This window comes from Plectropomus leopardus, chromosome 13 (genome assembly GCF_026936395.1).
Source record: "Plectropomus leopardus strain MGB_pleo_1.0 chromosome 13, ASM2693639v1, whole genome shotgun sequence".
In the NCBI taxonomy this organism is placed as follows: Eukaryota; Metazoa; Chordata; class Actinopteri; order Perciformes; family Serranidae; genus Plectropomus; species Plectropomus leopardus.
In genome coordinates this window covers 14,031,684-14,048,713 of record NC_142188.1, presented here as the reverse complement: position 1 = coordinate 14,048,713, position 17,030 = coordinate 14,031,684, and the positions used below count along the sequence as shown (strand labels likewise).

The 17,030-nt window shown below is 38.3% G+C and overlaps 1 protein-coding gene across 1 annotated transcript in view; it reads right to left on the bottom strand.

The window, feature by feature from the left end:
- Positions 1-17,030, bottom strand: part of LOC121954446 (VPS10 domain-containing receptor SorCS1-like) — a 60,144-nt gene that overhangs the window by 5,536 nt on the left and 37,578 nt on the right. Inside the window, exons 17-26 of the mRNA XM_042501942.2 lie at positions 16,815-16,928; positions 14,018-14,189; positions 13,533-13,719; positions 11,847-11,980; positions 11,613-11,736; positions 9,540-9,652; positions 8,558-8,692; positions 3,877-3,976; positions 2,188-2,296; positions 907-1,061 (exon numbers count right to left, since the gene is read on the bottom strand). Coding sequence (XP_042357876.2) covers positions 907-1,061; positions 2,188-2,296; positions 3,877-3,976; positions 8,558-8,692; positions 9,540-9,652; positions 11,613-11,736; positions 11,847-11,980; positions 13,533-13,719; positions 14,018-14,189; positions 16,815-16,928 — 1,343 coding nt within the window. The remainder of the gene's footprint in view (positions 1-906; positions 1,062-2,187; positions 2,297-3,876; positions 3,977-8,557; positions 8,693-9,539; positions 9,653-11,612; positions 11,737-11,846; positions 11,981-13,532; positions 13,720-14,017; positions 14,190-16,814; positions 16,929-17,030) is intronic.

The following is a 17,030-nucleotide window of genomic DNA, read 5'->3' as shown; positions in this document are numbered from 1 at the left end:
GTCCTGCATACAATCAGGCCTATGGGCTTAAACTGAAGTGATGGAAGTGTATTATTATCATACATTTACGGCATTACTATTCATTTACAGTGTTACTGTAAACAGTTTTTATAAGAATGACTTTATACTGATATCTCAAAACCATGTTAGCACAATTTTCTTTTTATGTAACCACGCTTGTGAACCGTATCACCTGGCAGAGGGAGACATGCATCTACTGCTAGCGTACCTTGCACCACTGCAGTAACTAACGTGTTACTAACGTAACAGCTCAGCCAAGGTGGACACCAGCCATGTTTACAACTCGCGCTGTCACAAGCCCCCTCTGATTAGATGCACGCTTCCCTCTGTGCAGTGATAATTTCCGGCGGTGTAGTTCCGTAGCAAGAAAATAGTTCAGACATGAAACAGCTCACAACAAGGTCTGTCATTTTCAGTGTTCAGGTCATGATTTTCCGGAAAGAGACATTGATGTTGAATTTTTAAATGCATTTTTCTTTTTGCACTCTGAGCACCACAAGAGTGCCCTCTAGTTCCATTGTATTCAAGAGAACGCAGATATCTCTGCGGCTGATATCTCCAACATTCGGCAACTCACACCAAAACAATCTAGATTGATAAAGAGCATTACAGGTAACAGGAAAAATATGTGTATTTGATGTTTTAGAAAACTGTCTCTTTAAATACTTGAACATTTTGAAAGCTGCCCTTTTTGCTGCATTGAAAACAATTCACTTGCTGATTACCTCACCATTTTTTTAAGGAGTAATACTACAGCCTTACTCACAGAATTACTTTGTCAAGACAGAATAGACCTTCATTGTGTACAAAAAAGAAACAGCAACAATGTGAATAAACTGAGTATTCCTGAGAAAGGACTTGGCTGAGAAGAAGATGCATTAATACCTTTGCCTTTCGAGTCCAGCTGTACATCCACATGATCCAGTGAGGTCAGCTTGTCCCCCTCAGGGTTTGGGACGGCTATGGAGGTCACTGTCGGGATGACCTCTTGTTCTTTGTCAGGCTGCTCCGCTGTGTATGTGTTGATGCCCGGGATCTTCCTGTAGGTCATGCAGAGGGGGAACAAAAGAAAAAAAAGAAAAGATTTTAAAAAAGGCATGCTAATGGAAACCTGCCATCAGGTCTGTTTCACTAATGCTTCCACTAAGCATAATGTGTCACACACTATTTTTAACTGTTAAGGATGGGAGAGGATTGCTTGAAAGCTGGAAACTAGGGCATTTTGCATTCCACTGGGCATTGCTCTCTCACTTTCATATTGTTCACCTCCATTTTCAATCAATTTTTTATCCCCTCAGATGCACCCCCAATTCTGCTTAAAACTAACATCTTGCATTTCTAATTTCAGAGGTTCCCCTTGTGATTTTGCGCCGCAGCTGGTGCTGTGACATTTTAGGAAGCTTCAGAAACTAAAGTTGATTTCTTGATGTAGTAATTAAGATCTTGAAAAGTAAAAGTTAAGTAATGTTTTACTTTATAATGAGTGAAACCCTGAAACTACAGTGGAACTAAACTGGTCCCCTGTGATTGGCATGGGATTACCTGCAGCAGAGGATGCTATTTACTGTATGTCCCTCACTGTATAATATATGTTGTCTCAGGACTTATCTCCTCAACCTTTCCTGCCATTCTGCAGAGTGTGCCTCACCTTGGATGGCTGTGTTTAGCATTTCCTAAAGGTCAACCCTCACATTGGCAGATAGATGAATATTGATAACTGCAGGACTCTGACACCCATTCAGCACTCTGGGAGAATTGATTAGACTGTCATTCCCTGTAATATTCTGCAGATTGAGACAGAGGGGAATTGTCTTATTCCTCAAGCTATTATTGTGTCGCGGGTGTCCATAACTCAGAGATATATGGAGTCTGAATACTTCTGGAAAGTTTTAGGAGTTCAGCGGTGAGGTGTTCGCTTGTAGATAATGGGGCCGCCTCTGAACGGGGTCTTTATGCAAACACACACATGCGCGCACACACACGCGTGCGCGTGCGCACACACACACACACACACACACACACACACACAAACAAAACAATAACATCTTATTGTAGATATCTGCAGTTGTGTGTCTGTATATCTGAGCATCAATGCTTGCACATTATTCCTTACAGTTTTTCTGCACGTTGCTGTGGTTAAAATTAATTATATCAAGCATACTGTACCTTTTAAATTTATATATTATAAAGACAGCCAAGCCCATCAGTACGACCGACACGAGCATGATGACTGCGGTGCCACTGTGGCCACTATCAGTGCTGTCCACGAGAGGAGCTTTGAAAGAGAGAGAATTAAAGAGAAACTGAGTGCACATGCAGGCCAAATGAGGATAAATGCATTGTTTTAAATCTCATATGAATATAAATTATATAACAATGGAAAATCACCACCGCTGTGTTGTTGCGCTGCAAATATACGAGTCCTAACAGAGAGCTAATGTCCAATCAACACTTTATCTACCTCCATAGTTAAAATGAAATAAACAAGTTTTTGTTTTCACCTATCATTATGAAGTAAATGTTGATTCACAGTGTAATGGCTATAAAATAATGACACCATCTGCATTTAGATTGGTTCCCTACAAGCCTCACTTTCACTATGAAATTCTGTCTGCCACTGGGTAGATAGGCATAGATTTCTGGCAAGGCCGCAGGAAACAAATCCCCTTCAATATTTAGAACATGTGGATTTGTCCCCCTCAATAAACATCTGAAAGTGGGAGAAGACTTTTGTTTGGAAGAAATTAAAGACATTTCCACCATAAACGGATGCACACATTGGTGCATAAATATTAAATATTAAATAAACACAGTGCAGGAAATTTAGTGTTTGACGCTTATAATGTTCTAGCAGACAACCCCTAGACTCCCTGTTTCATCGGAGTCCACCCAAATGTTGAAATGAAACCTACACCCTTGAGTGAGTTCCATCTCCCGGAAAAATAAAGTTCAATTTAATGCACGATGGAAGTGAGTCAACCATTGCACAACCAAAACAGGAAGAGGACGCCGCCTTTGTTTTTGCCAGTAGCTATCTCCACTTAATGTCATTCTTTGCAGTTACTATTCCCAGTAACTGAAATGGCAGTGGCAATGGAACAACTATAACAACTGTAGAAAGTCTACCAAAAAGAAAAAGAGCCTGTTACTCGACTCTGAGGAAAACAGAAAGAGATCCAGTTGTCTTTGCAACAACAGAGCCAACAGTAATACCACTTGGGATCACTGGGTGGGAAAAAGTTGTCTGTTTCCACTTTGTTTACTTTATCCAGGATGTTCCACTCACTATGAATTCTGAATATGTATAAAAGGTCCAGTGGGTATGATTTAGTGCCTAGGAGAACTACGGTGGCGAATGTAAAAATGCAAATAGCCCTATCTAGAGCCAGTGTTTGGTTTGTCTGTTCTGAGATATTGTCGAAACAACACGGCGAAATCTGTGGAAGAGGACCCACTCTGTATGTAGATAAAAATGGCTCCTTCTGAGGAAATGAAAACAACTTTAATTTTCAGGTGATTATACACTAATGAAACTCAGTTATGAATATGATATACCATTTCTGTCAATAGATGCCCCTAATTTCTCCACACTGGACCTTTAAAAACAATTAGTACACCAATAAAACAATTTAAATACATAAAACAGTTGAGATTTCAGTTTACATCTAAAAGCCTGTAGGCAGTTTGTTTCCATGCAGAATTTCTATCCATCTTCACCTTCAAAATGAAAGAATTGTAAAAAAAAATAAATAAATAAAATAAAGGTCTCAAATAACACAGAAGACCTGAAATGCACATCTCTCCCAAAAAAGGATCGGACGACTGTTTGTTCAGGTAGGTTTGCAGCAGACTCACCTGGAGACAGCCGTGTGGCGTACACGTTCACCTGCACCCCCGGCTTGAGTGTGAACTGGATGAGGTCTTGGTTCAAAGCACTTAGCAGAACCTGAGAAAGCTATGAGGAGGAGTGACGGAGCAGAGAAGACTCAGTTAGCAGCGACTGCACAGCAATATTCCACAGTCATCAATATTTCAGCCACAGTCATTTCATCTAACAGCCTGAATTATGAATCAGAATTTTTGCTTCCTTCTAAAGAGGAGCAAACGTTGATATGACACACGGAAAACCAAACCTTCTGCACTGAAGCCCGACAAGCTTTTAGTGGCGATGGACACCGTATCAGGTAAAAGGGCGGCCTGCTTGTGGTGCAGCAGTGACATTTAAGACAAAAATAAAAATCTTTTGCTATATCTATCAAAAACAGGGAATTTCTCACCTGGCTTATTTTGGTACGTCTGTTTTCAAGAAAACACGATTTAAAAGTTCAGCGATGCAAAGCTATTGGAAATCAAAGTATGTTTTAATATCATAAAATTGCCATTTTAATTTTTCTCCCTTAAGTGCCTCAAGTTCCCCTGCTTTTCACACCTAGATGAAGCAGTCATTTAACAGGAGACCAAATGCCTTCCCAGAGCCCATTTGAGTCCTTAGCCATGCCTCACTAATTCCATCTCGCTCTTTCTAAAATCTTTCCACTGGTTAAAATTAGACTGCTCTACACAGTATGAATAATTACTTTTTGTTCTAGTGGCATATCAGGGTCAGTAAATCTATTACACATTTTAATAAGCTGCTCCACACATACACTTCGCCACATGCATGTGTGTACGTGTGGGCACACTTAAAACATCCACATTGCGAGTCATTCACTGGAGATGAGAGCGGTGAACTGAAGATTTATTACCCTATTGTCTGTGAGGTTCTGCCAGGTAATCAGACAGGCTTTAGATAAATACATCTCTTTAATTCCCAATCCAGGCCGCCTGCCCCAGTTTGTCTCCCTTCTCCGTGCTGCCAATTATATGATGCATCAATGTAATTAAATACCTATTAACTTAGTTCAAGACTGACTGTGAGCCAGCAAAATTGTGTTTACTTGTGATATGTTGAGGTCCTATCCGTCATGATGAATAAATGAGCTTTAGTTCAGCTGGTGCTTTGAAAACAGCACTGTTTTTGTTTTGTTTACATATTTAATAGCTTTCTATAACAAGAAAAGAGATTAGTTTCGAATAATCTTATTTTGCCATAAGAAAATAACAACAACCATGGAGCATGGGGGCTTGAAATGATTATGTTGTTATTATCTAAAGGTTTAAAAAAGTCTCTAAACTTCTTTAAGATGGCACTGAGTTTACAGCTTGTACTGAGAAGCACTGTTATTCCAGTGCTGTTGATGGATGCTGTTTCAGTACTTTTACATGGGAAGACATTGCCCTCTAGTGTTCACGTTATGCAGTACTCTTAAGGAGGGATTGCAATACAAAGTGCATGTTTAAGGACATTATATCATTTAGTAATAAAGACACAAAGCTTGGATGTTTTTAGTGAGTGCAATCACCTTTTTTTGTGCAGTGACAAAGAAAACAGTTTGTTCTGCATGATTAAACCATCATTAACTGAAAAAATACAATTAATTGAGAAGCACTTTGATTGAGTCTGCATGGACTTTTACTTAAACACTAAATGTCTTGCATGAAAGGAGATGGGTCTAATGTGCCTGCATGCTAATAACAGTGCAGCTATAGAAAACATATTCCTCTTGTTCTCTGTGTGTGTTTTCACTTAATGAACCACACCGGAGTTTCTCGCATCTTTTACCCCAATTACCACAAAAAATGTACACTCTTCATTACTGCTGACCTTTTCAGAGGAATAACAAAGCGTTTTCCCCTACCTACCATGCAGTCGGAGGTGTCCAATCATTTCACTGTGGTATGAAAATACATTTGCAGAGACTTTAAACTTGGTTGACTTCGGTAATCCATCACAATGAGCATCATGTCTGCATTTATTTGTGTCAGACTTAACCTTATAGTTGCATGGCGATGGAGTGCAGACATTCCAAATCGAGTTGCACTTAAAACCGTGTTACCATGCAACAATAATGTAACTTTGACAAGAATAAATGCGGACATGATGCTCATTGTGATGTATTGCCTCACGGAAGAAAAAGTTTTTAAGTCTCAACAAGTTGATTTTCATACTGCACTAAAATTTATGGAAAGCAATGGCTGCCTGGAAGGCAGAGAAACATTCAAATGTATGTAAAATGTGCAACACTTCATAAAAGAACTGCAGCATAACCAGCAATAATGCAAATTATTCTTTCCTTTTAGCATCTTGTATGAGATTTTGTATCAAAAACAAGTAAAGGAAAAGAGTAGAGATAAGAGGGGAGGTATGTTAAGCTAAAAGTATCTGTTCACTGTATTTTGGTCACAGTGCACACCAGTGTTGTAGTACTTGAGATCCATTTTGGTCTCAAAACCAGTTTTTTTAAAGTCTCTCGACTGCATTTTCACTCAGCCTTGACTCGATGTCAAAAGAAGCGTGCAAAAGAAGAAATGCTGGATAAAGATGTTTAAGTTAATTTCAGCGCCTCAGTGTTTGAATTTTTTTGCCAATAGAAAATAAAGGAACATTTTGCACACATAAAATTCACTTCCGCAACACCTTTTGGTTATTATTAAGACATTTCTTATGGCACACTTACACATACACACATATAAACAGTGTATAATAAAAGAGGTGAATGAAAAGGAATCTTCATTTGTTTTCTTTGGGTGTTTTTATGGGAATGTGGATCTTTCAGGTAATTTCAAAGAGTGGCTATGGTTCACATGTCCCAAAGTTTATTGTAAGTGTGTCATGTAGTGAGGGACTCGCTATGGTCTGGTCTTAACTTGGTCTCAATTTTAGTGTTTTTGACACCGATGTGCACATACATTTTCTTTGAAATGCCCCTGTTCTTCAGATATATTCTCAGCTCAGAGAATATTTTAGTAAAGAAATTAACCAAGCTCAAGATAGTGGATCTAATTTGGTCCACATATTGATTGATGCATTTAAGATTAAAGACATCAAACATCTAATATCTAGACTTTCAAGTGAAACACAAGACTCTGAGAACTACTTTACTGTCCATGTCCAACAGAAATTGGAGAAAGATTCAGAGATAATTGGGGGTGATTGCAGAATTATATGAGCGAGCCAGACGATGACGTCTGTAATTGAAATCAACTTTTTCATATTGGCAAGAGATTGCAAACGAGATGGTGAATAGAGTGTGATGGCTCTTTTGTTACATTATACCAGGGCGAAATCCTGGATTAACTTTTGGCACAGGATGGACTTCAACTGTCAATAAAATAAATTGTGCTGCAAAATTTACTTTGATCTTAAAGGGATACTTCCCCCACAAAATGATAATGTAAAAATTAGTTAGTGATGCCATGTTACCTTGAAAAAAATATATACAGTATATATACATTTATATACACACACACACACACACACACACACACACATATATATATATTATGTTGTTTTTTTTTTTTTTCTCACGTCCTCACAGAAAATGGCAAACATAAAAACACAGATTTATGAATTGATTGGGGACCCACTTAACAACATTAAAACTAAATGAAAACATCTCTTAATAAACTTTCATACAACTCTTCCGGTGTAATGCAAGTCTCAGTGATCGAGTTGTTTGCTTAGTACTTATTATTTCAAAAGTATTTCAAAAGACCATAGATAAATTCAACTTTCTGGACAGTTTTAAATAGTATAAAATGCATGTGTTTGGGAAGTATTGATCATATGACTGAATAAATGAGACTTGGATTACACTGCGTAAGTTGAGTGTGAGTAAACAGATGTTTTGAGATTTGTTGTTGTTTAACGTGTTTGCCTTTTCCCGTGGTGGCATGCAAGAAAGACCAAGTTTTCTTCATGAAGTCAAGGGTACAGCATGATTAATAGGTAGACAAATGGTTATTTTGAGGGTAAAGTATCCTTTTAAGACTATGATATTTAATTTAATGTAAGTTTTATTTGTTCCGGTCATGTTAGTGCACAACAAAATACACATTCCATAACTGAAAAGGAGCAGAAGAAATTCTAATTTTACCCACCCCTTTCTCAAAACATATATAAACAAAAGAGATAGATGATCTTTCAATAAACATTATGTCGAACACTAGAAACCAGAAGGCCAAACATCTTGTCTCAAAATGTTAATGAAGTGAAAAATAATTTGTGTAACTTTGTGTATTTAACCAAGTTAAATGAGTTTTTCCATAAGCCTGCAAACTAATACAAACCGAACCAGAAATCCTCCTTGGCAAAGGAAAAAAAAAAACACATATGTTTATGTGCCAATAAGATGTAACCAATTATAAACAGTATGGCACTGGAAAATATTGTGTCATCCCACTCCAACAAGATGTAATCTTCTGGTGATGTTAAATCATAATAAAATAGCTCTTTATTACAACATTAGAACTCAAACTGATGACCCAGTAGTGTCGTATGGCACTATACAGACATTATCCTCCAGGCATGTCCTCTCTAGAGACAGCCTTTTGACCTCCTCAGCTTACTTTTGTGCCATTTTAATTATCACAAAAAAAAACCACATTGTAGTGAGCATCTGCCAGGGGCCATTAAAATGATTTAATGAGACAGTACCTGATCCAGGTGCACCCACTTTTCATCAATGGCTCCCTCTCTCGGCCTCTTCTCAGGCACGATGAAAATCTCTGCTGTTGTCGGCAAACCTGGAAGCACTGTGACCAGCAGCTGATCCTCGCTGATTCCCGTGACCTTTAATAAGAGCAAACAACACCTCATTAAAAAGGTTTTTTTAATTGACAGTGTGTGGAGTGGTATTCTATGCTTTGGTGCTGTATTAACGAGTAAATACTGCTGGCTCTCCGCTTCATATATCATTTGCCTAAGTACCAGTCACTGTCAAGATATAATGCACAAATCAACTAAAACATGCAAGTTCAATTTGACAGTCTTTGGTAAAGGCCAGAGCTTTTAGTGCATTTGTGCCGTAACCAGAGGTCTGCTGTCAGTTTCCTGGTGTAAACCATGGTAATATCTGACAAGACAGAAGGTCAAAGTGAATGTTTCATACTGAGGGCTACTGTAGGATATATATAGAGCTCAGTATCCAGGTCTTTTACATAACCTGCTTCCCCACAGTGTCTGTGAGGGGAAACCAGACGCACTTAACCACAGTAAGGCTCTCTTTACTTGAGGTTCTGGCGTTCTCTCAAGGCAATGGCATTCAGCTCTTGTAGAGAGCAAATGGTAACTGTCACCGCTGTGCTTTTACTGCCCTTAAAGTGTTATCAGAAGTTCTGCTTAAAGCTTGTAATGGCAATAATGATTTCAGGTGATGTGCCATGTCAGCATGTAGAGGTTAACAACTAATTACACAGCGAGTGAGGTTAGAGACACTGCAAGTAGTGGAGTGAAACGCTTGACATGAGACCACACGCATACATTACAGATGCAGCATAACCAAGAATGGAAATGTCATCGGCTCACTACACAGAGACTTGAGTTTTTCTCTCCAGGCTGAAGCAAAGCTGCTAATTACCAGAATTTGAATGAGGAGTTTATTGCTTTAAAAATATGAGCTAGCAACTGAATAACTGACCTGAACCACGCAGCTCTTCACCACTCGGCCGATGTCCTCTCTCCACTCAGACACCTCAGGGTTCAGCTCGTCCAAATTAGAAGAAAATGCCAAAATATGTGACCGGAAATAATCTGAAATGCAGACAGAAAAATCTAATTCTGAAATTGTTTTTTTTAATGTGAAACTGATTGTGCGAATATGCTGCCATCTTGACCAGGGCTCCCTGGGAGAGGAGATTTTGTATCTCATTGGGACCTTTCAGGCTAAAACACAGATCAAAAGGCTAATGTGGAGCTAATGTGCATCTTCTTACTAACTTTAATGACAACGAGTTGTCCTATAAACTGGTATTTGTGTTTCCCCTGCATTGTTTACATGGTCTCTGTGCTTTCCCTGTGTTTTTTATTATTGTTGTTGTTTTTGTTATTATAATTATTTTATTTTCTATTATCTGTGTTCTCCTGTGTTGTTTTTGGAGTCTGCTTTTTTTTCTTATTGTAAAGCTCTTTAATCAACTGTTTTTAAATGTGCTTTTTAAAATACATTTAGATTGGACTGGATTGGGTTCCCTCTACATAATCAACTTTTTTTTTTAAAAACAGGGCACTGTGGAGGGTATTTTCATCAGAAAATATAGGGGCTAGGATTAAATGGCAAGGTGGTTGCCAAATTGAAATTGACGAAGAAGACTGGATATATTTCTGTCTCAGGGGTCATAAATGTTGGTATAATTCACGACTTTAGTACATTCTTTTTAAGATGGTGCATATTAGACCGCAGATAGTTGCAAAAGATTAATGGTGAAATCTTGGCGTTATCAAGAAGGACACAGATAGTTTCTTGCATATATATGCTGTTGATATTCATCCCTGTGCATGCATCGTTATCATTAGCTAAATCTTAGACTTTATTTATTAGGTATGACAAGACACCTGACAGCTGCAGTTCACATGATAAAACATATTAATCTCCAACTTTGGGCAGATACTGACTGGAGAGCTACTATTTATCCCAATACTTCAGAAATATCAAAGAAAAGCAAATTTTTAATTTTAAAAACATTTAGAACTGAAACACAATAAACAATCTGAATACTGATGAATCGTTTTGTGTGTGTGTGTGTGTGTGTGCGTGTGTGTGTGTGTGTGTGTGTGTGTGTGAGTGTAGTCAGTACATTTTGGTGTTACCCTCTTAAGAATTCCCTTTGTCAGACTCGGTACATTCTATGGTCCATGTTATGTGATTTTATTCGGATGGTTTGATACAGATGTTATACCTTGAAACTACATGATGTAACTTTTATGAAAATACCTTTCACAAACATTTACTGAAATGGTTACTGTATCCTGTAGTACATGAGCCAGATAATCTGAACTGCCTCTGATTGTATTTGCAAGAATCCACCACAGCTTAACGAAAGCAACCAATCAGAGCTGAGGAGTCTCTAAAGCAGCTGTCAGTCGTATCACTGCTCATGAAGTGACTGTTTTTAACTGTTTTACTCAAACTGTCAAACTAGTCAACGCTGATCAAATATGAAAAGACTCCGATGCTGCGTTACTTATTTCTCCCCTTAAATATTTTCAGAGACATATTTCAGAGTACTACTTAGCTGTAAAATGAGAACGTTTGTTCCAGACGGTGGGTGGTGCTGTTTTGACTTGACTGTTTTTAACAAAGTGACCAGGTCACAAACTGATTTTACAGCTAAACAATACACTAAAATATGTTTCTAAAAATATATATATTATGATGCACCTTTGCAATTAAACAGTATGTATTATTAAACTAAGAATCTCTTAAATAGTATTCATTTGTAACCTCAGAGCTAGAGTCCATGTTCTCCTTTCTTTTTTTTATCAGTGATTAGTAAAATACAATTTCTAGTAAATGTTTTTCTGGAGTATGTGACTGAGCCATACTGTGTGGTCATACTGTGTGACACTTTCAGAAATTATGAAAATAAACTTTTTTTTTTTCGTTTTAATAAAAGTTACCAAAAAACAGGCTGTAAAAGCTCAATGATGAGTTGGTCTTGGTCTTTTCACCTCATAACGATACTTATAGGCTGTCTGAGTGTCTTGAATTTACCATAAACAGCCATCGTCATTTGGTCCTGATGGACGCTGTTGCCAACTGAAGCCTGAACAGTGACAGTGTGACTTCCCTCCTTGGAGAAAATGAAGGACATCGCTCCTTCCAGAGTGATAACAGGCTGAAAGAGACAAAGAGACAGAGGGAGACAGAGATGTAGTGTGACTCGTGAATCTATCATGTCATCCAGTAAAGAGGCTGCATGGTGGGGAATGAGTAAGTGAGGCTTACCTCCGTTTTGTTATCAAACCACCAGTAATAGGTGACTGTCCCCACATTGCTGGGGCGTAATGCTGTCGTGAGGTTTACTGCTTTGTTCTTGACGACCACTGAAGGAGCCGAGAGCTGAACCTGTTCAAGTTGACCTTTAGAAAGAAAAAATAAACACTTAATTAACACCATTTGTTGAAATATGACTAAATACTGCCAATAATGCCAAATTTTGGCACAGCAACAACTGCCTGGAACAGTGAGAATATAGGCATACAGTGAAGAACTTGATTGCGCTGCAGGAGTGCTTTGACAAGTGTTTGTGTATGTTGATGCTTTATTTGCCACCATGAAAATGCCACCATTGGAATCCATTATAATGAGCTGAATTCAAACTGACCACAGCTGCTCCTCTCTCAAAGAGAAGCCGTCTTTTACGCCTACACGGGGTGAGTGACACTCAAAACTTTGGATGGAGATTCTGGATGGAGTTGCGCTTTAATGAGCCAATTTGAAGTTACAGAGGAGTCGTGAGCATGTTTGCCTGAGTGTTTGAATTATTTTTGCTTTGTAAAGGCTCATAAGTTGAAGTGTTTTGACCTATCTGAAGGCTGTTGGATCTTACAGCTTATGATTAGCTGTGAAAAAGTATCAAGACCTTTGCTTATAGTCACTGTCTAGTATTAAGTAAAATGAAGTTCACCTTATCATGTATGCAGGCGATGAAAGGAAGTAAAGGAGTATTCAATTATTAAATAATGCAGAAGTTATTTTAAAGTGACAGTTCAGCCCCAAATCAAAAATAAATATTTTTCCTCTGACCTGCAGAGCTATTTATTTCTCTAGATTGGTTTGATGTGAGTTGTTGAGTGTTGGAGATATTGACCGTAGAGATGTCTGCCTTCTCTCATTTTTTTTCAGTTTATTTTTTGGGTTTTTTTGTATTTATAAGATAAGAGAGATTCTGAGTGAAAGGGAAGGAGAGAGGGAATGACATGCAGCAAAGGGCCTAGGGCTGGAATCAAACCAGCAGCCACGGCAGCAAAGACATAGCCCTTATACACTCTTCTAGGTGTGCTACTGGGCACCCCTTCCCTCAAATATAATATAACAGCAATGTCTCCTTCCAGAAATCATGACCCAGTTACAGAAGATAATCCACAGAACTTGTTGTGAGCAGATTCATGAGGGAACTATTGTCTTTTTACCGAAGTACCCACCAACCATATCACTGCACAGAAGGAAGCGTTAATTGGTTTCAGTGTTTCAAAAACCTGCATACATGTACTAATTTGGGTGGTAAAAGTGGTATTAGTGATGCAAGGTGAGCTAGCAGTAGGTACACAGTAGGGCAGTGATACGGCTGGTGAGTGTAATTTGGTAGAAAGAAAATAGTTCCCTTTAAGCACAACAAGCTGAGTGCCATCTAGTTTCAGTATATTAGAGAGAAGGCAGACATCTCTATGGCCAATATCTCCAAACACTCTGCAACTCACATCAAAACTATCTAGACTGATAAATATCTCTACAGGTAAAAGGATAAACATGCTTTATTGATTTGGGGGTGAACCATCCCTTTAAGTATTCTGGAGGAAAGGGGGCCAGTTTTCTCACTTTAACACATTAAATAAATAATTGGAAGATTAACTACACAATTCCTGTTAGAGCAGAAACTTTGAAACTACTGTTGTTATTGTTTTGACTCACAGGAGACGTGAAGGTAGAGTATAACCCTGTCAAAGCCCAGAGTGTTGGTTGCTGTTGCAGAAACTTGGTAGATGCCAACTTTACTGTAGATATGTTTGACCCCGTCATCAATGGAGCTTATGTTAACATATGATATGGCGGTCCCGTCGCCAAAGTCCACAGTTATACTTGTCATGGAGCCGAGTCCCTTCAAAAAGAAAACAAAACACTGTCACTCACACTGTAGCCTCAGTTGTTTTGACAGTGTCCTTGCTGGCACATAACAGAGTGCATTTTCCATAATATCTACAAGAGTATCTACAAGAATGAGGTCAAGTGGTAAATCATGTCACTGCATATTTAGTTGAGATGCTGGTGCTCCAGCCTCTGCGCTGCGTCTCTGACAGCATCTTGATATACAGATAAAACACAAAAAAAAGCATGCAGCCTCCAAGTATCACCCTGTAATACACACTGTAGTTGCTTTGATAAAGTGAAGTCAGCACCTCTTCCAGAAACACCAAGAAAGTGACATTCCTCTCCAGTGTTGCTACCAGTGTTCCCTCACTGGTGAAGAGCTGGAGGCCCTTGGGGGCCTGACTGGGACACTTTTGTCGCCTGGGGCTGTACTTCAACAGTGTTCCCTCAGTGCAGTTGTTAGACAAAGCCCGGCGATATCTGGAATTCATTAAAGACCGCCGAAAGACACAGATGAGCACCACACGAGTTTAAAAGCAGACACACAGCACATGGACACACAGGGAGACATTCATTAGAAATTTACAACAAACTTTTTATCTCCCATACCCCGCAGCTCCATCAGAAAAGCTCAATTAACTTTTTTTTAAACCAGCCATCTGTTTAAAATGTGTCAAATTGTAACAGATGTTTTTTTTAACACTACTAATTATATTAAAATGAACACTGCTTGCTGCAAGTTTGTTTTTTTTTTTACACACAAAACTGTTGATCATAACTTCTAGGACTGGTAAAAATACGGTATGAAGTCCACAGAGGCTAAAGACTTGGACTAGAAGCTAGCCTGTTCCCCAAAATACCTTTGAGAAAGAATAAACTCATTTTCATGACTCTGGATAGCTAAATTCTGAAAGGATGGCATCACAAAGGGATTCATGATCTGCAGCAGTGCTGCATCTGGTCGGGCACCCATAGGTACCCAGTGGGTGAAAAAAGGTGAATTATGGGTGGCATTTTGTCTCTTCTGGATTCGGTTATGGTTAATCAGAGAACATGTGGGCTGTATCACGGGTATGGGGTGGTAAATATATTAAAATAAAATGACAATAATATTATTCAATTCAATCTTCTAACATTGTAATCCTCTGACTGCTGACTCTGTGTGTTGCCTCTGTCTTCTGCGTCAGCTGGATTATTAGAGCCGCATCAATGAGGTGCCTTGATAACAGGCGAGTTAACTGTGGAGATGTACTGCTCAATATTATGAGAATAAGCAAAAAATAATCATTAAAATTGTAGTTCCTGAATTAACTTTGTTTGAATATATATTATCTTAAGTTTCACATGCAAGAAGTATTCCAAAATGACCAATTAAACATACTGCCTAATTGAACAGCCAATGGCTATAATAGGGTTTGGGGTTCCTTCTTTTTTATCTTTTTTTTCCAAAACTTTTTAATGGGTTATGCAGCATTTAACAACTTTTGCATCAAAGATAACTACAATCACCTTTTACAGTGTTACATCAGGGAATGCAAATATGCATTTTTGAAAGTGAACAGGCAGGATTTGGGGTCTCAGGTCAGACTGGGATCTTATGTCAGCCGTTTAGGTCTGGTTACACAATTAACTATTTATGTGCGGGTGGTGAGGAGAGTGTGGTATTCTGGAGCAGGTCTTGAAAATCAGGTCTTCGCAGGACTTTGACCTAGAGAACTGGATCCCTGATGTCTTTTGACCAACTAAAGAGGAAGCATGATTCTATGATTTTTACTATTATTTACGAATTATATCTTTCTTAAAACCACTCTGGGACCTACAATCACTTTAAATGTGCTAAGTGATAAAGAAAAGCTGCTTCATGAGGGAAATGTACTTGGTTTCATTTCAAAAATGTATTTTCCGTTGATGGACGGATCTTCAAAGCTGCGGTTGCATAAATCTAGGGAGAGATGGGAGTTTGAATTAGATGTAACAATTGATGCAGAGCTTTGGTCAGAGTTGTGCCAAAAAAGTGAGTCAGCTACTATAAATGTTAGATACAAATCGCGCTGTTATAACTTTCTTCACCAACTCTATTTCACACCACACAGATTGCATAAATTCAAACCTAACTTCAAATCAAATACGTGTTTAAGATGTAGTATAGAGGAGGGATGGTTCTGCCATAACTTCTGTGATTTTGTGACAAAACTTCATGTTTTACCTTCCCATTGGATCTGCAAATTTGCTTACTGGGGAATCTTAAAACTATTACTGCACATTTAAGAAACTGTCAAAAAAGTGTTTTTTACAAACAGCTTAATGCATTGATAGGAGGTGTATAGCAATTGTATTGAAGCCTCATTTTCATCTCTTCATAGCTAGATCCTCTTTTGGAATTTAAGGCCATTTGAAAAGATCACATATACTCTCAGAAATGAGTACAACACCTTTCCTATTCGACCCATATGAATAGGTTGCTTACATTGCCTCTTGTTATTTTACGCTGTGTTAATTTTTGAATTTAAGTTTTTTTTTTGTCCTTATTTTTCTCCTTTAAATTTAAGTGCCAACTTCTTTGAATACGTTATTTTTTTATATTTAGGCGAAAAACAGGGAGGAGATGTGAAGCCATGTTTGTGTGAGTTAATGTGTGTAATTTGTATCTTGTTTCATCAAAAATTTGAAAATAAAATATTCCAAAAACAAACCAAAAAAGCAAACACTTAGCTGTTGTGAAAAAATGTCGATGTTTCAACTATTTATCCATTACTTTAAGTTATTTTAAATCTACTTGCTTGCTAACTTTTACACTCTAATCTGCCACATGTGATGTTCAGGCGCATCTGGCTTATCGTAGCAGGTAGTTCATTGGTTATTTTTATTTCTAGTCACCCTCACAGCAATTTGAAATCCTATTTGTGTTCAGATTTTCCTCCAGTCTGCTCCTTCCTTCTATCTCGAAGGTTAAGAACCTATCTTGGATAGTGAAGAGCACAAAAACAACTGTTTCCACAAAGAGTAGCAGGTGATTTTCAAGAAAGTCATGCATGGATGTTACCAAGGACATTTTTTACAACATTACTCCCTTCACTCTTGTCAATACAAAGGAATCAGATGTACCCTGTGGTGTTGAGAAAGCTGTCCCCGGTGAGGCAGTCTCTAGATGTTGCTGAAGGGATGAACCAGAAAGCAGGAGCGCAGCTTCCGTCAATCTGCCTTTCAAACCCGTAGTCGCTGTTTCATTTGGAACAAAAAAAGATGCATTAGAGTTATCGAGATTAGCCATTATTTATTTAATATATAAAATATAATAACGCAGCTCAAAGAGAATCACAC